Source organism: Pelodiscus sinensis, chromosome 2, assembly GCF_052426305.1.
Source record: "Pelodiscus sinensis isolate ZL-2025 chromosome 2, ASM5242630v1, whole genome shotgun sequence".
NCBI classification, from domain to species: Eukaryota; Metazoa; Chordata; order Testudines; family Trionychidae; genus Pelodiscus; species Pelodiscus sinensis.
The window spans coordinates 253,783,242-253,806,331 of NC_143053.1; the positions used below are offsets into that span (position 1 = coordinate 253,783,242).

The 23,090-nt window shown below is 43.8% G+C and overlaps 1 protein-coding gene across 2 annotated transcripts in view; it reads right to left on the bottom strand.

Moving 5' to 3' along the window:
* The window catches only part of SEC22C (SEC22 homolog C, vesicle trafficking protein), a 36,960-nt gene that overhangs the window by 4,260 nt on the left and 9,610 nt on the right, over nucleotides 1-23,090 (bottom strand). For both annotated transcript variants that reach the window (XM_075922893.2, XM_075922892.2), the window contains exons 2-6: nucleotides 20,929-21,138; nucleotides 17,704-17,867; nucleotides 14,268-14,447; nucleotides 3,834-3,955; nucleotides 3,108-3,173 (exon numbers count right to left, since the gene is read on the bottom strand). In XM_075922893.2, the coding sequence (XP_075779008.2) occupies nucleotides 3,108-3,173; nucleotides 3,834-3,955; nucleotides 14,268-14,447; nucleotides 17,704-17,867; nucleotides 20,929-21,110 (714 nt within the window). In that variant the 5' untranslated portion in view covers nucleotides 21,111-21,138. The remainder of the gene's footprint in view (nucleotides 1-3,107; nucleotides 3,174-3,833; nucleotides 3,956-14,267; nucleotides 14,448-17,703; nucleotides 17,868-20,928; nucleotides 21,139-23,090) is intronic.

Genomic DNA, 23,090 nt, shown 5'->3' on the forward strand with positions numbered 1-23,090 from the left:
TGGGGAAACCAGTGGGATAATTATCTATAGACAGCACTTTGCAATGACTGTGGTTACTTCATGATGCTGTCCTGCCATAATCTAACAGGGCAAAGAGCCCAAACATGTTTGTTAGCATTTTCCACTCCCAGGTGAGAAGTTGGGAAAGTCAAGAAAGAGCTACTCCAGGTACAAAGGAGAACCTGACAGATATAATGTTTTAGGAGCAGATCACAGTACCTCACTAAAAGGTATCTACTATGTGAAATACTGGCCCCAAAATAGTATTAGTTACATGATGACTTCTCTCAGGCTACGTCTATACTGTGGGTTTTTTGCAGAAGAGGAAATGCAAATGGAAAGCTCATTTGCATATCTCACTCTCATTTGCATATGTTCTTCCAGTCCTTTTTGCGGAAGAGGTTTTTGTAATAAAAAGCCCTGTGTAGAAGGGGCCATTTGTGGGGAAAAAAATCCTTTTGTTCAAGATCCCATATTCCTCAAAAAAATGAGGTTTACAAAGGGATCTTGCGCAAAAGGTTTTTTTCCCGACAAATGGCCCCATCTACACAGGGCTTTTTATTGCAAAAACCTCTTCCGCAAAAAGGATCGGAAGATATGCAAATGTGAGCATATGGTATGCAAATGAGTGCTCCATTTGCATTTCCTCTTCTGCAAAAAACCCACCGTGTAGACATAGCCTCAGTGTATGTATACATACCACCACGGGGCAGGTCAGACTTCTGGATCTACAAGCATCAGACTCTACTGCCTAAGCTAAGAGACCCAGGCCCTGTTGTCTGAAAGCCAGTAAGAGAGCCAAACCTCTAAGTGGTCCATCCATTAAAATAGGCAGAGAACCTCTGTAAACATGGGTTACACACGTACCAGAGTGAGGAGATGGGTCACCTTAACTGCCTCCCCCTTGTTTTGGCAGAAAAATCCAATGAATTTAAAGGGCAATAAACTTCAGTTACAACCCAGCTAGAAGCCATGTGGGGCAGTGAAAGTCTGAATATAAAATATAGTCTCCTCTCTGCCGAGTTTCCGGACAAATATAAATCAGAGTTTCATTATCAGTCTAGGAGGGTAACCTAACATGGCAAATAGTTTTCTAAATATTTCTGGCATATTAAATCACCACAATGAAACACAAAGTGATACTTCATTGATGTATGCTTTTCAATTTGTTTTTTGAAAGAGGCCTGGAGTTGTATTTACACTTAGAATTCCATCTTTATACCAGTTACAAACACTTTGATGCAATTCCGCTATTTACAATTAGTCAGGTTTACAGAGGGCAATAATGCACAAACCTGTACTCAAGATCTCAGCTCCTGTATGACACTATACTTCATCCCTCCTGGAAAGCAGTCATTTCTGTGCTCATTAATCATAGAGCTCCATTTGGCATTTTGCAGCACTGTGTCAAGTGTGTAATTGCTATGTAACAAGGGTCAAATTCTGCCCTCAAATTTGTGCTACTTTGCTTAAATCAGTGGAATAGATTGGCGGTTGTAACAGAACACAACTTTTCATTGAGCCTTAGCTCATGCAAAAATCAATGTGACATTTTGTACACAATGAATATATTAGCTCTTTCCACTAGAGATTAGATAGTGTGACCAAAATAACTCACTCATTTGAAGAAAGGCTGAGCTGGTCAAACAGCAAGATTTGTAAACATTTAATATTTTAAATGTTAATTTGTTATAGTCTAGAATGTAACATTTTAGCAACGAGCATTAAGTAATGATATGTATAGCGTAAATTACAAATCGTCGTGTCTGTTTATACCAGAGCTGGTCCATGGTAAAGATGTAAAAGATTACCTGGTAATGAGTTATTTGGCCAGCTGGAGCAACCTCACCCCCCACCCCACCTGCAGACCCCAGTTAAACTATTACAATTATATTGTGTAACTGGTTAACTTTTTAAGGAGCATTTACATCTCGAGTGCATGGGGAATATCAAATTGTAGTAACGTATTTTTGTATTTCACTGAATACCAGATCAGGGTAACTTACACATCAGCAGTGTTCCCTCACAGATACAGCATCACAGGTGATTAATCAACCCCACCCAGACAGAGACTCAGGGTTCCATGCATAGAGCTGACTGCCTGGGTGGGGCTGTGCTGCCCCACAGCTTAGAGAAAACACAGGGCATCAGGTGTGAATGGTAAAGTAATTTAAGTTACACCCCTGACATCAACAATGCCTTTTGCTGACTGAACACAAATCAGTTGCAACACGACTACAAGGCAAAAGGATCTTCGTATATGACCTCAGGATTGTTTACTGGCAGAAACAGAGATGAGATTCTGAATACTAGAGCAGTAGTCAAATATACAATAAGTGACAAAACAGCTATTTTATGAAGTAAACAGATCTTCATAATTGTTGTTTTACAGATAGACAGATCGAGGCTGAGAAGTAAAGAAATGTATTCAAGGCTGCATTAAGTCAATGGCAGAGTTAGAATAAAACTTAGCAGGCCATGACTGTCTCAGATTCACAATGAACTGTGGTGACTTATTATGCATTATGGTAGCAACCACTAAGGGAAAAAAACAAGGTTTGTGCTATAGTATTTTAAGGACTGTGTTCACAAAGTGTTTAAGTGTGAAAGTTTTAAACTAATTAATATAATTAAAGTTATGACTAAAGAGTTTTGCCGTTTATATGACCCCTCTTTAAGCGGTTCAAGAAAAGGCTGCAGTGCTAAAATAGAACAAAGTGTATCTATTCCTGCTTTGGGGAGTTTTTGTTTAACTAGTGCTTCATGTGGGGGCTAATTCAAATCAGAACAGTTCTTGTCATATCTGTAAAATGAAGGGGATAGATAAACCTACAGCAAAGGGTTTGAGAAGAGCGATCAGCCTACAGGTGCATAATATGTCGGAAATGTGACGCCTTCATTTGTAGGCTGCATCTGTCCCATGGCCAATTTTTGTTTGTGTGATGTGCACATCCAACACACAGAATTTCACCCAGTGAATAGACCAAGTGCTTCAAAGTCTCCTATTCTACTCACAGGTTATACTCAACAAATGTTTGTTGGATTCAGGGCAGTAAATAAAAAATGCAGGAAGAGCAAAAGAGCACAACAGCTAAAACTTAACATACCTGAAAAATGCAGGCTAGAAAAGAAAGGAGAAATGCTATTACATTTCCAACTCCCTCGTGGTCTTCCTGTTTGGGGAAGATGACAAAAGTTACTGAGTTTTAGTTGATGCAAAGTGCTGCTTAACATTTTATATAGATACATTCTATGGAAGTGCTTATTCTCATTTTACTTTTGTACTATCACCATCTCAGAATATAAAAATCAGACTGGAGTTAATCAATTTTCATTGAACTAAACACTGGAAACTGACATGTATGTATCAATTTATGTACAAAATAAAACTGTGAAACACTAAATAAGTTTAGTTGTTTCTAAAAAGGTACTTTATGCTGATTCCACTATACATTTTCTACATGATGTAAAAATGCTCCAGCCAAAGAAACACATGCAATTTTTCAAAAGACATTTTGAAGTGGGAAGATACATCCACATAAAATCCATCCAGAATGTCAAAAATAATATTCTCCTCTACCTTTCAAATTAACATCACCATTCCAATCCCTCCAGTGGAAAAAAAGATTTTGCAAAATGCCCTAAAGCTCTGACAGATCCAAGTGCACGAAGTATAGTCATTCATCTGAATAAAGCTCTCTGGATAAACAAAGCATAACTTGAAATGTGATGGTGTGCAATAGCCATCTATCTACCTGTGATCTGATAGCTCTGTCAGTCTAATCCTCCTCTCCCTGCCCTATGCTACAACTACGAAGTCAATTAAAGGTTACCTGAAAAGAATACTCTGCTAGATGAACTCCACGAATGAGGTTCAAGGCTCCACACATGATGTTGAGAACAAGAGACAGAATCCCCAAGGGAGTTACAGGTTGCATTCTGTAGGAAGGGACTTCTGACCATTTAGAGAGAGAGAGAGAGAGAATTGAACATTAATTCCAATTACTTCATTGCTTTTTCGTAAGGCAACTCAAATTCAATCTAATTGTGGGAAGCAGATATTCAAGGCCTTGAGTGACCTGTGGCAAGATGGACTTTACTTTTTTGTAGCAACATGCCCATTGTTTCTGTTGCAGTCCATTACCAGGTACCCTGAGAATTCAGAAATTCTACAGCAGCTAAAAGTGAAGTGACTTGACTTAGTGGACTGGATGATATGATCAGTCCATTATCATTACAAATTTGGATCTCAAGTGTCACTTACTTTATGCCACACCTAAGTTTTCAACTGTCAGCATGCTATAGATTTTTGTATTGAAGACACTTCACTTCCTTGTCAGAAGGAAAGCCGGCAGTTTTGGCATCCAGAAATTATGGGAGGTAGCTTACAGGTGACATTCAAGAGGCAGTGACCACTTTTGGCACTGGGGAGAGGAAGTAGCTCTTCTTTGAGGTCAGAGATAACTTTAACATAGGGATGGAAAAGGGCTTTAACTCTAAGGGTACATCTACACTACAAAAGGAGTCTTTTGGCAGAGTGCAGTACACATAGATGCATAGGTCTTCCAGAGGGGGTACCAACAGCAGCACAGATGTGGTCTCTACCAGCCTAAGCTGGGCCTCCCATCTATATGGCTATTTTGAGCAGCATAGCAGCCTGCCATGGAGTTCTTCCACACTGCAGGGAAACGCTGCAATATCAAGGAGGCTCTAGTAGCTCCCTGCTGTTGAAGACCTTCCTTTCAAGAGAGAAAGGCATCAGCAGAAGGGAAGCAGCTGTAGCAGGGGAGAAGGAAACAAGGAAAAAGCTCAGCTTCTCTTCCCGGTCCTCGCTTCTAGAACACTTCCTCCTCGCAGTGGAAAGCTCTGGCAGCAGGGAACATCTGAGACCTTTCCACACTGCCTGCCCCCCTGCCAAAGACTTTCACTCCAATGAAAAGCACACTGTCTGCACTGCATAGCTACACGGAAAGCAATGTGATGTGTATACAAAACCTGACCTCAGCAAATGCTTGACAACAATTGCAGGGTTGGTACTCATAACAATGATGGTTTAAGCATCTTATCAGCCAACGTTAAGCTACCATTGGTCTTCAGAAGGAATTCCAGCATTGAGGTGAGTAGGCTATTTCACATCTCAGATACTGAGTTCCAATTCTCTCTTACACCAACATCCACAAGATGCAAGAAAGAACAGAGTGATCATTAAGAAGCCTCCCAAGATCTAAAGATGTTCTGGCCTCAGCCCAAAGGTGACCAGAAGCTGGCTGTTATCCCCAAGCCATGTTGAGCTCTGCTATGCTACAATGTACCCTCCCCAACCATTCACAACCACTCATGCCTGGAGAAGGGTAGGGGACAGAGACAGCTGGCACAGAAAGTAACTCCACTAGATTTTATGTCAGCTGAGAATTCCTGTCTACCAAGTCAGGTATCAGTTTAGCAATCGCAGTTGGATTCCAGCATCTTTGCATTGATAAAGTAGCAAAGAGCCTGCAAGCAGGGAAGATAACATGGCCCATCATTTTATGCTCACTGCAGCTCAGCTTCATGAACACTAGACAAAGTTTTATGGACAGGACATTTTGGGGTCGTGGGCTGCACACAAGCGAAAAGCAAAAAAACACCCCACAACCCTCAAACCCTCACTGACATGGCCCCTGACTGAGAAGGAAAAACACTCCCCACATTCTCCTCACACACCAGAGTGTAGGAGGACCAGGTCTAGACAAGCCAGGGGTCATCTCCATCCTCCAAGTGTTAGGTTCCCCTCCCCTGGTATAAGGGCTAGAAACGGATGGAATCACATTTTATAGCTTTAAAAAAAAAAAAAATCACAAAAAACCACAGAATACCCAATTTACATATTTAAGCATAATATACTGTAAGGCGATCTACACAAAAACAGTAAGTTTAAATTTGTTAATATCAGACAAACACACAAGCAAGGACGGCCTTCAGAGGCAACAATTCCTTTATTGGAAGGGCCTCAGAACTAGAAGTGATCTTACTCCACCCCAAAAAAATATACATTAGTAACAATATAGGGATGCAAACCAGGATTAGTATTTGTATGATTTGGAGACAACGTTAATCCAGTCATCTCAAAATGCAGTACAAATATTACACCTCCCCAGCACAGGGGTTCCCCATAGCAGTGGTCCCCAACCTTTTGAGGTTGTCGGGCGCCAGGGGGCGTGGCCGTTCGCCCGCCAGGGGCGTGGCCGTTCGCCCGCCGGGCGCCAGGGGGTGGGGACACTTGCGCGCCCGGGGGCAGCCCCCCCCCCTTAGCCGCATGCCCGGGGGCGGCCCCCCCCTTAGCCGCATGCCCGGGGGCGGGGCCCCCCCATAGCCACACGCCCGGGGCTCCCCCCGCAAGCGCCGCGCACCCGGGGCCGGCGCTTTCCCTCCCTCCCCCTCGCAAGCGCCGCGCGCCCGGGGCCAGCGCTTCCCCCCCTCCCTCCCGCAAGCGCCGCGCGCCCGGGGCCGGCGCTTTCCCTCCCTCCCCCTTGCAAGCGCCGCGCGCCCGGGGCCAGCGCTTCCCCCCCCCCTCCCTCCCGCAAGCGCCGCGCACCCGGGGCCGACGCTCCCCACAAGCGCCGCGCCATGTGCCCGGGGCCAGGCCAGCCCCGAGCACCTGGCGGGCGCGTGCAAATGCCCCCGCGGGCACCGGGTTGGGGACCTCGGCCCTATAGGATCAATGCGTCTCACAGCATTTCATTCTATGGTGAAATGCAGCTTCCTGCTGAGCTGAAATTCAGCACTCTTTAATACAGTGATAATAAACAGTTTAAAGTAGAGATTTCACCCACTTATTTTATTAAAATAAAAGGTCTCATCCTACAAACTCAGATTTTCTTGACAATGGAGGTTTACAGCAAGCTTTAATGTTATTTGACTACAGGGTTGAGAATTAGTGCTAATCTATGTAATTAACTCATCTAGCACCTCTACCCACACCTGCTTTTATCTCAGACTCTGCTGTGGCAGCAGCCACGTTAATCTTGTGCAATATGCCAGAATCATGCAACATTACTATACGCAAGTTCCCATTGAATCAATGGTGCAGATCTCAGTCATTTAAATATGATTTTGCACAAGAAAAAACGGCAATTAAATTTAATTTGTGACTCATTGAACAGTAGTTACTCCAATAAGCAGCATCAGAACATTTTGTTTTCTCAATGGATTTGGGCAATGTTCTGTACATTACCCCGATGGATTAAATTTTACTAAAATCAGTAATTGCACATATTCCTTCCCCTCACAATATTGCTGAAAAGAGCATTGTTTCTCCCTACCCCATCTAGCTATCCCACACTCAAAAATTGTCAAGTCACACTCCTTTGATATACCTGAAAATGTATCCGAACCACAGATGTGACAGTCTCTGATAGCTGCCATCGGTGGCATCTGTTACTAAGTGTAAGTAAAAGTATGTTTTTGAGTGTTTTCCACTTATATCTTTAGAGCAACAAAAATGATTAAAGGTCTAAAATAACATGACCTATGAGGGAAGACTGAAAGAATTGGGCTGGTTTAATTTAGAAAAGAGAAGACTGAGATGGGATATGATAGCAGTTTTCAAGTATCTAAAAGGGTGTTACAAGGAAGAGGGAGAAAAAAAATTGTTCTCCTTGGCCTCTAATGATAGGACAAGAAGCAATGGGCTTAAATTGCAGCAAGTGAGGTTTAGGTTAGTCATTAGGAAAAACTTCCTGTCAGGGTGGTTAAACACTGGAATAAATTGCCTAAGGAGGTTGTGGAATCTCCATCACTGGAGATATTTAAGAGCAGGTTAGACAGACATCTAACAGGGATGATCTAGATGGTGCTTGGTCTTGCATGAGGGCAAGGGACTGGACTTGATGACTTCTCAAGGTTCCTTCCAGTTCTATGGTTCTATAATCATACACAAGAAGGCAGAGAGCCTAGTATAGTTCTCCATGGTCAGCAAATAAAGCGTGATTCATACCGTGTCTAGCTAGGCTTCACATTGGATAGAATTGTCACATCATGATTCATGACCATATATTAAGACAGTGACAATGGTCAAAATATGCAATAACCTGCTCAGAAGACAGGCCACAACAACATGAGGCCCCAAAACCCAAACAATACACACTTCAGTCTTGGCACTCTGTTATTCAGTGGCAAAATAGTGCACTCCAGTATGGCCTCGCGTATCTCACACAAAGTGACTGATATGCAACTTAATCCACCATGCATATTATTTCAGGAACACTCCTTTACCATGGTTACTGGTTCTCTGCAATATAGCTTTACTCAGTGTTTGCAGAGAGAAACTTAGCAAAGCTCATGATGACACTGCAAGATACACCACATTTACCTTTAATGCTTGTTTACTACATCACACAATCATCTGCCCTCATGTCACACACTGTACGTAAGTGATAGAAATGTAGCCGTGTTAGTCTGGGGTAGTTGAAGCAAAATGCAGGACAATGTAGCACTTTAAAGACTAACAAGATGGTTTATTAGATGATGAGCTTTCGTGGGCCAGACCCACTTCCCCAGATCAAACAGTGGAAGAAAATAGTCACAAACATATATACCAAAGGATACAATTAAAAAAATGAACACATATGAAAAGGACAAATCACATTTCAGAACAGGAGGGGGATGCGGGGGGGGGGGGGGGGGAAGGAAGGAAGGTAAGTGTCTGTGAATTGATGATATTAGAGGTGGGGAGAGTGGGATGTTTGTGAGTTAATGGTATTAGAGGTGATAATTGGGGAAGCTATCTTGATAATGGGAAGTAAGCATATCACCAGCTTCCAGTCCCCAGTAAGAAACTATGACAGCAACATACTAAGACTTGAATATGATGAAGAATCTAGTTTGGAAATTTTACAAGTTAGAAGATCTATCCAGGAGGCAATAAGTGTTAATATCATGGGAGAAAGAATGAAGATTGCTATGCCTGGTCATGTGGGGTGCATTTCTGACAGGGAATTTATCTTTATATTCTAAGTTTTCATTTTATTTCTATATAAAGTCTGTGGAATTACCCACTTACGAAAGTTATACCACTTATTCACATATTAAGAGAATCAATCACACCAGTATACTGGTATAAGGGTGCTTATAACCACAACCACATTAAGGGGAGTACTGATGTAGCTATGTTAGTGGAACGTTGGGGGTGGGCGGTCACACCCATAACAGAAATAGTTAAGTTGGTACATAAATTGTATGGACCCAACTTTAGGGATCTGAGTAGGTTCCATGCTTATTAGCATCAGTTAGTGCATTTCTCCGGCAGGGGGGGTGATATAATCCTGCAAATCAGTTAACTAAGCAATGGGTAGAAAATTCACTTAAGATTTTTCCAAACTGGTTCCCTCAGCCTATTTAAGTGGAGATAGAATAGAATGTGCAGCAAACAATAATGTCTATTTCCTCAGGGTATTGTACAATAGGTGGCTGCCAAGGAACCAAGCAGAGAACTAAGGCTGACAGTGCATTGATTTGGAGTTCTATCTTTAGCGGTATGAAATTAAGACTCAGGCATTTCCATTTAAAATTTTAAGCCTGCAAATCATTTATATTAAGATCTCATCTTAAGAAAACACAATGATGGTTTAAATAGAGCCTGTAACGCTCTTCAGGAGACTACAGATATTCATACAGGAGAACAAAATGCTGCATAGCTTATTAGCATGTTTACCAGACAATTAGAGCAAGATGTTTTTCCATTTCATAAGTATTATTTCTATATCTGTCTAAAATGGAAATGTTCTCTCCTTTCCACATCAACTATTTATAATCTTTCCTAAAGGCCAGGTTTTTCAGAACTTCACCTGCTATATAGCCACCATCTTGAAGTTAAACTTTCCAGTGAGATGATGGGCCACACTGACCAAGGGAACAGTGTTACCATCTTGATAGCACGAATGGGGTTCAGGCATTGTTCTTTAGCATGGTGCAAAAGATTCAGTATGTCGGACTGAACGGCTAGACTACATTCGCCTTTCCTACATTAGAAATGGGGAGTCAGAGGAACTGGTTACAGCACAGTTACAAAGTATTGATAGGAACTAACCAGCTCCCTGTGACAAGTAGTTTGGGCAATACAGGTTTTTAGCAGTATACGAAGGTCCTGTCTATACTATATCTTTCAGCATTACTGAAATCAGATCCGCTGGCTGCGTGTTGTACTCAAATTTCCTGATGAGTATAGTTTAATTTCCTTCTAAGATAGGACAACAAAATCTCAGAGCAGTAGAATGGGATTCAGCCACTACTTTTCTTAATGAAAGAAAATGAAAGACTGAGGGTACATCTAGACTGCAGAGTTTTTCCGGGAATCCCAGAAAAGCTCTGCCGCATCCAAGGAATACATCTGCTTTTCTGAGAAAAAAAAATCGGAAAAGCAGACGTGTTTTTTCGGCATCCCTGTAAACCTTGTTCTACGAGGAAGAAGGGATGTTCTGAAAAAAGCTTTTTTCCTGACATTTGGCCCAGTGTAGACAGGCCAAATATTGGGAAAACCTCTTTCGGAAGAAACGCAGAAAATGATATGCAAATTACAGTTTGCAAGTTGTATATCTTTTTCTGACTTTTCTTTGTAGCCTAGAGACAGCCTGAGAGAAAAAAGCCAGAAAAGTCAAGCCAAGCAGAGGTAGAGAGATGAGGCTGAAAATGGTTTTTACAATAAGAATGAAACAACATACCTAAGTATCTGGGTTAAACTACTGGGGGGGTGGTTGAGTCAGACACACAATCCCAGATGGAAAAATGGAAGAAACTGAATACAGAGGTTATGAGAACTGAATATTTAGTTCTGATCATTTGTCTAGTTTGGAAATATTTACTGGTCCTGAAAGCATCTGTACTAGTCCAAAGTATTTCTAAGCCTGGCAAGTCACGAGTAGGTCCCTACCAAATTCACAGTCCATTTTGGTCAATTTCACATTGATACGATTTTTAAAATCCTAAATGTCATGATTTCAGCTATATCATTCTGAAATGTCATGGTGTTGTAATAGTAGGGGTCCTGACCCTCAAAGCAGTGCACAGGGTTGTAAAGTTATCATAGAGGAGGTTTCAGTTCTGCTACCTTTACTTCTGCCTGCTCCTGGCAAAGCACAGCTTTCAGAGCTGGGCAGTTAGGGTATGTCTACACTACAAAGTTAATTCGAACTAACTTTGATAGGCGCTACACACGCAAGCCGCTAGTTCGAACTTAATTCAAACTAGCGGAGCGCTTAATTCGAACTAGGTAAACCTCATTCCACGAGGACTAATGCCTAGTTTGAATTAACTAGTTCGAATTAAGGGCTGTGTAGCCACTTAATTCAAACTAGTGGGAGGCTAGCCCTCCCCAGCTTTCCCTGGTGGCCACTCTGGGCACCACCAGGGAAACTCTTCTGCCCCCCTCCCGGAGCCCTTAAAGGGGCACAGGCTGGCTACGGTGCCCGTGACAGGTGCAAGCCTGCCAGCACCCAGCCAGCAGACCCTGCACCTGGCACGGCATGAGCCAGCCAGCCGCTGCCACCCAGCCCTCCGCCTCTTCCCAGGACCAGGCTGGCGGCTCCCAGGAGCCTGCCCGGGGCCGCAAGAGGCGGGCGCCCGCCTGGTCTAGTGCAGACAGCGTGGACCTCATCAACGACCTCCGCTCTAGGCACAGGAAAGTGGCCATCTAGGGCAGGATGGCTGCCAGCCTGGCCACCCAGGAGCAGGTTTGCATGAAAATCAAGGTGGTCCACTGAGACCCCCGACCCTGAGCTTAGAATGGCCGTACTGGGTCAGACCAAAGGTCCATCTAGCCCAGTAGCCTGTCTGCCAACAGCGGCCAACACTAGGTACCCTGGAGGGGATGGACCGAAGACAATGACCAAGCCATTTGTCTCGTGCCATCCATCTCCAGCCTTCCACAAACACACGCCAGGGACACCATTTCTACCCCCTGGCTAATAGCACTCCATGGACCCAACCTCCATGACCTTATCTCACTTATCTTTAAACTCTGTTAGAATTCTAGCCTTCACAGCCTCCTGCAGCAAGGAGTTCCACAGGTTGACTATTGGCTTTGTGAAGAAGAACTTTCTGTTAGTTTGAAGTCTGCTACCCATTCATTTCATTTGGTGTCCTCTAGTCCTTCTATTATGGGGACTAATGAAGAACTTTTCTTTATGCACCCTCTCCACACCACTCATGCTTTTATAAACCTCATATCCCACCTCAGCCTCCTCTTTTCTAAGCTGAGAAGTCCCAGTCTCTTTAGCCTCTCTTCATATGGGACCTGTTCCAAACCCCTGATCATATTAGCTGCCCTCCCCTCTCCCACCCTCTCTCTTCCCCTCTCCCACCTCCTTTTCCCAGTCTCCCCGAGTTTTGTTCAATAAAGAGAGTTTCTATTTTTGAACACACGTGTCCTTTAATTTGTACATCAGGAAGGGGGGGCTAAGGAGGGGTAAGTGGAAGGAGGTGAGGGAGGAATGGGGTATGAGCCCCCGATGGGGAGGACTGGGCTGGCTCTGCAGGCTCCTCGGGGTGGAAGCTCTCCTGAAGCCCCTCGATTGACCCTCCCCCCCCCCGGATGGCAGCCTGCAGCAAGTGCAGCCGGGCTGATGGCCGAGTGCTGTGATGTGCCAAGTGTGGGCACTCAGGGCACTCCAAGCCAGGACTGCTTTGCTGTCCCTCATCGAGTTAGACAAGCGAGCGGGAAAACCTGAGAACTGTGTGTCCGGGGTGGGGGTCCGGTCCCTTTAAGCACAGCCCTCGGCTATCCTGAGACAGCAGCTCCACGCTCTAAGTCCTAATCTGCTGCCCTGCCGGCACTGCTTCTGGCCATCCTTAACCCCGGGTTCAGGGTCCACTCAATGTGGACATGCTAGTTCGAATTAGCAAAATGCTAATTTGAACTAGTTTTTAGGTCTAGATGCACTAGTTCGAATTAGCTTATTTCAAATTAACTAATTTGAATTAAGTTAGTTCGAATTAGTGCTGTAGTGTAGACATACCCTTAGAGAGCAATGGCTGCTGGCTGGGATCAAAGCTCTGAAGGCAGAGTTGCCTGCAGCAGTGGAGAAGTAAGGACAGCATGGTACAGTACTGCCACTCTCACTTCTGCGCTACTGGCTGCAGAACTGGGCACCTGGCCCCTGTCCGGCTGCCCAGCTCTGAAGGCAGAAGTAAGGGCAGCAATACCCTAAAACCTCTAAAATAGCCTTGTGAGCCCTGGCAACTCCCTTTTGGGTGAAAACAAGAATTTAAGGAATGCTGGTCACCCCGGTAGGGCCCCAGTCATGGGATACTGTCCCGTAAAGTGCAATTCTGAAAACTGATTAGTAACATATCTTGCCAAACAAATCAAAAACGCCCTACAGATTCACCCTGAAACAGGCAAGTCAAGTTGTATTCTGAGCTGCCCATCCCCAACAATAAGACTGTACATCTGGAATTTGATTTTGTTGGAGATTCATAAGCCACAAAAAAAAATATGGTTCCCTGACATTAATGCTGCCATGAGATAACATGATTAAATAATAGTCATGTTTTATTCAGTAAATTAAGCAGTGATGACTAGATACAAAAGGGGAACAGACTTAAGTAATGTGCCATTTTTACATCAATTTTGCATATAATACAATACTTTAAAATGTGTCACTTTGTTTCAACTAACATTGTACAACAAACACTAAGTGAAACCTCTCAATGTGCTGTTTTTATGCAGATGTTTATTATAACTGTAGGAGAGCATTAATTCTGGTTTTTATGTACAGCAAGGTAAGCTGTTATCTTCCCTCATCCCCAATAGCCAGAAAAATGAGATGTACCATGAAACAATTCAAGATGGATTCATAAGTGAGACATCACCCATAGTCTCAGAGAGATTTATTCTTTGGATCATTTTCTTCCTTGAGATAAATAAGTCCTCTAGGCTGGAAGTATATTTTGGGTCTTTGTTTATGGAACACATGACATAAATGAAGCTCTCTCAAAGAAAACTAAAGCCTCAACTTGATTAAATGAAGGGAAATGTGCAATTTGTGATTCCAGTTATAACCAACTTCCACAGAGAAAATTATTTATGGTTAAAGATTAACACAAGAGTTTATGTTCTTTTCATCATGATGAAAAAACTAACCTTGAACAAGAACTATTTGTCTGAGATTATATATATTTACTTGGGTTTTTCATTTCAGAGAAAACAACTGGGATTTTTAACTGTTTGTTGTTAAGTTAAATGTAGTTATCAGAAGAAACCTGTATTAAAACTCTGCATAGCAATAACTTACCGGACCCCACGTGCACTTCTATGTGCCCGTTAATCATCCCATTCATCAGCTCTGTATCCTCTAGTTTCAGAAGCACAGGAGGATGGAACTTCAGGTCTTCCTGAATTTTCTCCAAGTTGTTCATCATTTGAGAGCAGCTTGTGTAGTTGAAATGGTATTTCACTTTCTGAATTACATTATCTAAAAGAGAGTATAAGAAATATTTTAACTAAAACATTGAATTGTTAATGAGCTAACTGATATGCTGAACCATCCTATCCCATTTTTTTAAACCTTAATTGTATCATATCTAAAATTTTATTCTTTATTTGTTGGGTTAAATACTTTGTTGTGTAAAATATGTATCACTTCTGAATTTTGTAACACCACATAAGCATATGTGGGGTAGGGTATGTGTAACACACAGCTTTACACTGCACAGTACAGGTTGGACCTCCCTGATCCCGCATGCTCGGGACCTAACTGATCCCGAATGAGAAAGTTTGCCAGACCAGGGGAGGTCAATTCCCTCCTTCTGCTACTGGAACTCTGAGTTCTCCCGAGGTCCGTCATCAGACCTAATGGAGCTCGCTTGCCTCCAGGCCGGCTCACAGCTGCACTGGCCAGTCCTTGCCACTGCAGCTCTGCTGCTCCGGGACCATCAGGCTCTGCTCACCCCAGGACTGCTGCAGTTCCAATGCCCAGGGATTGCCGGGACTCCGCTGTCCCAGGGCTGCTGCGGTTCTGCAGCCCCAGGACCACTGGGGCTGCTGTGGCTCTTGGGCACCAAAACTGCCACAGCTCCAGGGTGCCAGGGCTGCTGCGGCTCTGGGTCCACCAAGGCTCTTTTCCCCAGGGCTCCTGGGCCCCGTTATCCAAGGGCCACTGCAGCTTCCCAGCTCCAGGGCAGCCATGGATTGTGGCTGCCATGGCAGCCATAGCTCCGCTCCCTAGGCCCGCCGGGGCACTACTGCCCCAAAGCCACTAGGGCTGCTGCGGCCAACCCCATGGCCACACAGCCCTCTGGTCCAGCAATATCCATGGTCTGCTGGCCCTTGGATGTTGCCAGACCAAATAGACCAGACAAGAGAGGTTTAACCTGTAGTTGGGACCTAACCAAGGTTTAAAAAGGTCTATATCACAAGGAAGTCTGTTATGTCCTATCTACTCTGCAAGACAGAATTATGTTTTAAACAGTGCCAGGGGCTTTTGTTTTACAGTGCCAGAAGGGACCTACAATTCAAACTGGTAGCAGCAACAGCTTCCCTCACCATGCTGCACAGAGATTTTCCAGAGGCTATGATTCAGACAAGTTATAACATCTAACAGGGGTCTCATAGAAAAACACCCCTCTTCACAGGTTTGAGTCAAGTTGCAGAGCACTAAAGCTATAACCAAATATCATCTCAGTAACAATCACCCACATCTCCAGAGTCCAAGCTCCCCATTATGGATATTGCTCACTGTTCTTTAGCCTAGCTTATTTGCTTATATCTAAGCTTTGACAGATGGAGGTTTCATTATATTACTTTTTATAGTAATCATGAGTAATGAAGCAAATGAAATGCAGAAGTGTATTTAGAAAGATCTGTTTTTTTAAGTCAACAGTATCAGAGGAGGGGGAAACAAGATACTAAAATGAAAAGTGCAAGGAACCTACACTTTTGTTTTCTTAGTACATGGCCAATAGGTGATTAAAATAAGCTAGAAATCCCTAGCCAAAATACAGAGCAAAATGCAAGAAATCCCTAGCCAAAATACAGAGCAAAATGCAAAATTTCAACACAGCTTTATGAGGAAATTAGAATGTGGCTGGCAGTCAGTTCATTCACAATGCAAGAACTGCTGCATACTGTCTTTTCCCTAAAATAAGTCTCTTCTAAGCAGGATCTGAACTCTCTTGTTCAGAGCTGACTGCTAGTGTATTAATCCACTGCACCACATCACCCTTCACAGGGTATAAACATCTCACTAATGGAACTAATCCTACAGAGGTTGTCATGTATGTGATGTTCATATGGGGCTGTAGCGGGTAGGTGAAAAATAAGTGTGTATGTCAGGAATCACAGGTGAGCAAGGACACCCTATATGATCACAAAGTTCTACAGGAACCTAAGCTATGTGGGAAGTGAAATGGCCTTTCACACTGACCTGCCTCATCTCACTGTTTTCTATGCCCATCTTGTCTCCTCTGTCCCATCTTATACTTCGATTGTAAACTTTTTGGGGCAGAGTCTGTCTTTTTTTATGTCTTTGTACTGTACTTCGCACAATGCGGCCCAGGTCTATGATGAGGACTCCTGGAAATACCACAATAATAATCTACTCTTTCATATTACTGTTTGAATGTTTTTCCTACACTGTTCTCCTGCCACACAAAGCCACCTCATATGATTAGGAATTAACACAGCTCCTTATCGTTACCAACCTGTCTATTAGTTTAATTACTCACCAGAAATATAGGCACTCCCCAAATTACTGCATATACAAACAAAACCTCCCTGCCTCAGGCCACAGGTGATGTCGTAATATTTTATGGGGCACTAAGCAGTACTATTAAACTACTGCCCCTATGCCCAATTAACAGTATATACCCAGGGTTGGCAAATGCCCATTAAAGGACTTCATTACCACTTGAATAGCTCTTTTACAGGTTCAATGTTCTGCTAATAGGTGTGTCGGGCTTTTTCACTTTTAAGAAGCAGAGCCACAGAACAGGATTGGAAGAGGTGGTTGGACATTAAGACCCAATAATGCCTCAAATTTTCTGATGCCCTACACAGTTGCATATTGTGTGTATGGGTAAAGATGGCCCTGGTCTCAGGGGAGCAGGCAAGAGACACAGGTGATGGTGAGCACTGCAAGCGCTGGCCAGAGGACTCTGGAGAAGCAGGAAGCAGTCATGCAGCCAGTGGCTGGAGAGCAGCAGCACTTTGAAGGAGAAACCCTGCTCATTAGGAGTCCGCCAGCTCACACTTGCATCACACACCACCTCCTGGTGAGCGGGACCTAGATGAAGCCTGCTCGGGGGTGGGGAGAGACCAGTGGCATGAGTGGGGAATGGGCTTACTGCAGTAGCCTGAACAGAGTCTGCATGGGATAGCAGCCTGGGGATGTCCAGAAATCCCTTTCAGAATCTCCACCTACCCCCCGCCCCCCCATCCTCCTCTAATAAAACCTACCTTTCCTCAAGCATCAGCATTCAAGGTTAAGTTTAAAAAAAAAAAAAAGCCAAAAAAAAAAAAAAACCCCACACATTTTCTAGTATTTTCCATTGCAAATATACAGTATTTCAGCTACATTACGAGCTAAACATGCTTTTATGGGCTAGCCTAGGAACCTAACTACCATTTATAACATTGTTTCTATAGGAACTTTTGGAACATAACCCATTTGTAAGTTGCAGACTTCCTGTACGATGTTCTGAACAAAAGATTCTGACAGTAAATTTACAAACCAAATTCAAGAAAAGCATAGGGTCTGGTAGCCAAGCTTGTGCTCGTAGTGTCATATGAAGCAGAAAATTTCCAGTGCAGCTCCTCCAAGAAGCAAAATGCCATGACGGTTGGGTAACTGCTGGAGCAGATACCCATGCAGGCGATGTCCCCAGAAGAATGAAAACTGAAAAGAAAACATCCATTTAAATCACAATAAAGAGGTAGAAGAGTTACGCTGGACATAACAGACTGTACAGTCTGTTTAAAATATTTTTATCTTGGCTGCATTAGTTGGGAAAGAGTAATGAAGAAAATAGGGATGTAAGCAACTACTCGAGTCACTACTCGACTAGTCGCTTCCCTCCCTCCGCCCTTGCTGCTGGCGGTTCTTACTATATTTAAGAAGCAGAGCTGCAGTGGTCCCGGAAGCAGCACAAGTCAGAACTGCTCAGTCCCGACTCGCGTCGCCCTGGGAGCTAGCCCCGAAATTCCAGCAACTACTCTATTAGCTTACTAACCGCAATTTAACATCCCTAGAAGAAAAACAACATCTGTTTTTCATCCCAGTTGTACTTGTGATTAAAATGCCAATCTCTGTATTAGCCATTTATTTTAAGCCATTATCACCCATACCAGTTTACGATCCCTTCCCTACAAAGGGTACTAGACCTAAAGCTATCACACTGATAATGCTGCAGATTATATACAACATGAAATTCATGCCTTATAACACCGGCTTTGAAGGAAAACCAATTCAAACTCAAATCTTTCCTCTCTCAAATTCATTCAATCTAAATTTATAGCCTCTCTCCATGCCACAAAAATTAATTATACACATATACTGTAATACTTATGGCACAGGTCTCCGATAACTAGGGATGTGAAAGGTTAACTGGTTAATTGACGGGGGCTGGACCTAGGGATGTGAAGGACTAGTCGACTATCCGATAAGCAAATGCTTATGGGATAGTCGACTAGTAGCTTTCCCCTCTTGTTGTCTCTATCTGATAGTGGGGGGGAAAGGGAGAGTATTTCACAGAGGCAGCGCTGCTTGAAGCCTGGGTCCAGACCCCAGGCTCCAAGTACCGCTGCTGCTTTAGGCCAGCTGGCGTGTCCCTGGCTGCACACGGCAGCACCACGTGGAACCCGGTATCAGCTGGAGACTCCCCCACTAACTCCAGGCTCTGTGCGGCACTGCTGCTTATCAATTAAAGCTATGCTTCTTCTAGCAATGGAAGCAGATGTTAGTGTATGGATTTCAGACAATAAGTCGCAGCACATGAAACAGGAAAGTATTTGCCAGTTTAAAGGGGAAAAAAAAAATCAGTTCTTCAAACTCCTGTCTAGAATACCTAAGACCCAACAATCTACAATTTAAGTTTCGTGAGGCAATATTTCTTGCACTTGGCAGGGGAATTTTTGTTGTTCCTCAGGTCTTATTAAACTGCTACGTATTTAACTGTAGCCCATGTGCGTGTTGTGGCATATTTACCTGGAAAGGTTATGGGATTCCATTGGTAGGAGTCTCACCAATTCTACACAAGAGGAAACTTCAGATGTGTCTAAGAAAGTTGTGTGAAGCTTCCAATACAAAAAATCTTCTGTTGTAAGTATGAGCCAAATGGACCTGTTCAGAGTGTGATTTCTTATCCTATTTTACGCACATTTATGCGTAAAATAACTGGCACTATTTTTTAGAAGTGTATTTTCAACATGCAACTCTTGCCATGTTAAGTAGGAACTGCAAGCTGTTGTACAAGTGACAATACTAGATAATCACTGGTCCCATCCAAAAATGTTGGTAGCAATTTAAAATTCAGACACATGGGCTGTGTCTAGACTACATCCCTCTTTCGATAGAGGGATGTAAATTAGACACATCGAAATTGCAAATGAAGTGAGGATTTAAATATCTTGCACTTCATTTGCATAATCGAGCCATGGAACTCTTTTGAAAAAGTTCCATTTCAAAAGTAAAACCGCAGTCTAGACGTGGTTCTTTCGAAAATAGCAGTACCTGAAAGATCCTGTACCTTTCCAGATAAATATGCCACAACACTCATTCTTCACTCAGAGTACAGGATCTTTCAAAAAAGCCTGCCGTTTTCAAAAGAACCGTGTCTAGACCGTGATTTTACTTTCGATATGGTGTTTTTTCAAAATAGCACCAGGGTACGATTATGCAAATGAAGCATGGGGTATTTAAATCCCCGCTTCACTTGCAATTTCAACGTGTCTAATTTACATCCCTCTGTTGAAAGAGGGATGTAGTATAGAAACAGCGATGGAGTTGGATTTTCAGAAGTTCCTAAAGGAGATGAGCACACAAAGATTGCTCCAGTGAGGGAAGTGTGATGAAAAAAGAAATATAGATTGTTATGTAAACTAAGAAAACATATGGGCTGCAGAACAGGGACAAGGCATTTTGTAATATGTGGTCGTGAGGAGGATCCTTGACATTTTATTTCTCAGATGTGGGCATTTACCAGTCCGGATGGTTCACATGGGTCAGACCCAAAGAAGGGGGCTTCCTCCCCCACCACCTTGAGTTCTATCCTATATAGAAACCAAAACAGCCATCAGATGCTATCTTTCATTCATGAATGACCTGGGTTGGTTCTTAAGCCTATTTAAAAAGTAGCTTCCCATGATTCAATGGGAAGTGAAATTTGATTATCAACAGGCCTGAGTCGTCTGCAGACCAAGCTAAGTGGAATGAGGGGAGGTTAAAAAAAAAAAACTGAAGAGCCTTTAAAACCACTTAAATTAGATTTTAAAGAGTATACTGCGGTAAGGATTATTTTATTACAATATCGTTGTCTTGACAAGATTACCTTTTTAAATGTACAATTTAAAAGTAATACAAATGACATGACTGCGTATAAGGAATTTGAGATTAGAGAAACGCATCTCGCTGTTATAGTGACAGCTGTTTTAGAAATGCTTTAGACAGAATTTCATTCTCCTAAAGAAGAGAGAAACACAAACATGAAGAGGGAGGAGAGAAGAGATGCCATTTGGAAACAAAAAGACAGGTGGAAATTAGTAGTAAAGTTTATATTACATGATCATTTTCAAACACTCATTTTTCACATAATGCTGGAAGTTTGTGTTATGTCTGGAGCACATGTTCAATGTGCAATTCTATCATTAGATGTAAAACACACAGAGGGTAGCCAATCATTAAGGTCCCAGCAAGATAAATAATTCTGTCAAATTAAGATCAAATGAACTTGGCAACTTACTGTATGCTGAAGCCTCGTCCTGTTGCTGTGCCTCTATCAGGATACTGTGCCAGAATTAAGGATAATGCCTTCAGTCTCTTCCTGCATTCCAGAAAGTCCTTGTTGAGATGAAAATCCGTGGAGGCTGAAAGTGGCAGTCCGTCCCTCACCCTCACCACACAGGCAAAAAGGATCATGGACATCCTCCACAAGAGTATTCATGAGGACAACCTGGAAATAAATGTATTAAATTGAGATTGCATTCATTTACATAATAACCTACTATACAAGAATGTACTCTGTGTCGAAGCACAGTTTTAACTGCTTCTCAACAATACTTCCTGTACTGCCATCATCTTTTAAAGATGACCTGAAAATCATAGGGTTTTTTTTCCTTTTTTAAAACTGGAACTGTCCTTTTTTCTACTTCTTGCTGACATACAATAGCCCTTCACCCTAAAAGAATTCACCAGTTTCTGCCCAATGGATTTTCACTTTGAAAATCTTTTCCACTACTCCTGATATTTCTAAAGACAAAAATTGCCCTTGGACACCTATTTTCACTAGTCCTCCACTCAGTCATCGAGGGGTGTATCTACATCACAAACGATGGTGAGATTGCAGCCCAAGCAGACATAGCCAAGTCAGCTTTAGGGTACATCTATCCTGCAGTGTTTTTCCAGAATAACAGCCATTATTCCAGAAAAATCAATATTAGCATCCTCGCAGCAACTGTGTTATTTCAATAAAAGTCGAAATAACAGAGGGCTTTTTCCGACAGCAGTAAACCTCATTCTACAAGGAACAAGGGATTTTCGGAAAAAGGAGTGTGTGGACACGGAAGAAGGAATTATTTCGAAAGAGACCTCCAGGAAACAACACAGGTGCCCTGCTGGCCTCTCTGTCCACACTCATCACAACTCTATAGTTCCTGTCTCCCAGCAGCTCTTAAAGCTGCAGACACCGGGGACAGGGCCTGTGGCAGGAAGCAGGCCCTGGAGCTGCAACACACAGCATGGCTGCTGCCAGTGCCATGCATCTGGGCACCCATGTCCCAGCCACAAGCCCCACAAGAGTCTGCCTATCCCAGGGAGCATGCACAGGGCTTCCAGGAACCTGCCAGGGGATGGAAAAGGCGTGCAATATGCTGGTCTGGAGATCCTGGTCTTCCTGGAGGTAGGGGACGAGGAGGATACCCTCAAGGATTTCCACTCTAGACGGCGCAATGCCAATATATATGGCTTGATGGCCAACAGCCTGGCCATGAGGGGCCACCACAGGACTCTGGAGCAGGTCTGAAGCAAAGTGAAGGAGCTCCGGCAGGGCTATGCCAGGGCAAGGGAGTGGAGCTCTGGCTCTGGGACAGGACGCCACTCCTGTCCCTACTATGAAGAACTTCACCACATCCTGATGGGCGATGTAGCCCTGTCCCCACCTCTGGTGGTGGACTTGGGGCTGGAGATACCCGTCATCGCCCGGCCGAAGGTCCCAGCCCACGAAGGGGAGGTTGAGAAGCTGGAGGAGGAAGAAACGGCCATCACCATCACCCTGGAGCCAGTATCCCAGGGTCTGGATGTCTCCCACACACCCTCTGAGGCCAGGGAGGGATCATCAAGTGAGTGCTCTTAGCTTTTCACACACACAGGACGGGGTGGCAGGCGCTGAGGAGCTGTGGTATGATCGTCGCTCAGCTTTCTTGGCCTGGCCCTCATGCTGCGGTCCATGCACCTGGATGTACGTGCAGTGCCAGCCAGTCTGCACCACGCAGCCCGAAGAGGCAGCCGCAGAGCACCCCCGGGCTCCTGCTCACAGGCCCTGGGGAGGCCAGACACACTTCAGAGGTTCTCAATGATGAGCTCAGAGTTGAGCTCATAGAGGGCCATGAAGGCAACCTGCAAAAACAACTGCAGAAACTGCAGCATTGGGCCATCATGTGCCCAGAGGCAACTCCGGCTCCATAGCAAGGTGTGCTGAGGTATCCAGAAGCAGGGCAACCAGAGCAGACAGAGGAAATGCTTTGCTGTCCCTCGGAGAGGTAGGCAAGCAAGCAGAAGAAGCTGAGAAACGGCTGCCCAGGGGAGTCCCTTTAAACATGCATCTCAGACAGCCTCAGGCGGCAGCATCCGGAAGCAAATGATGACCTAATGCTCTGCCTGAACTAGTTCCAGGTGGCCTTAATGAGA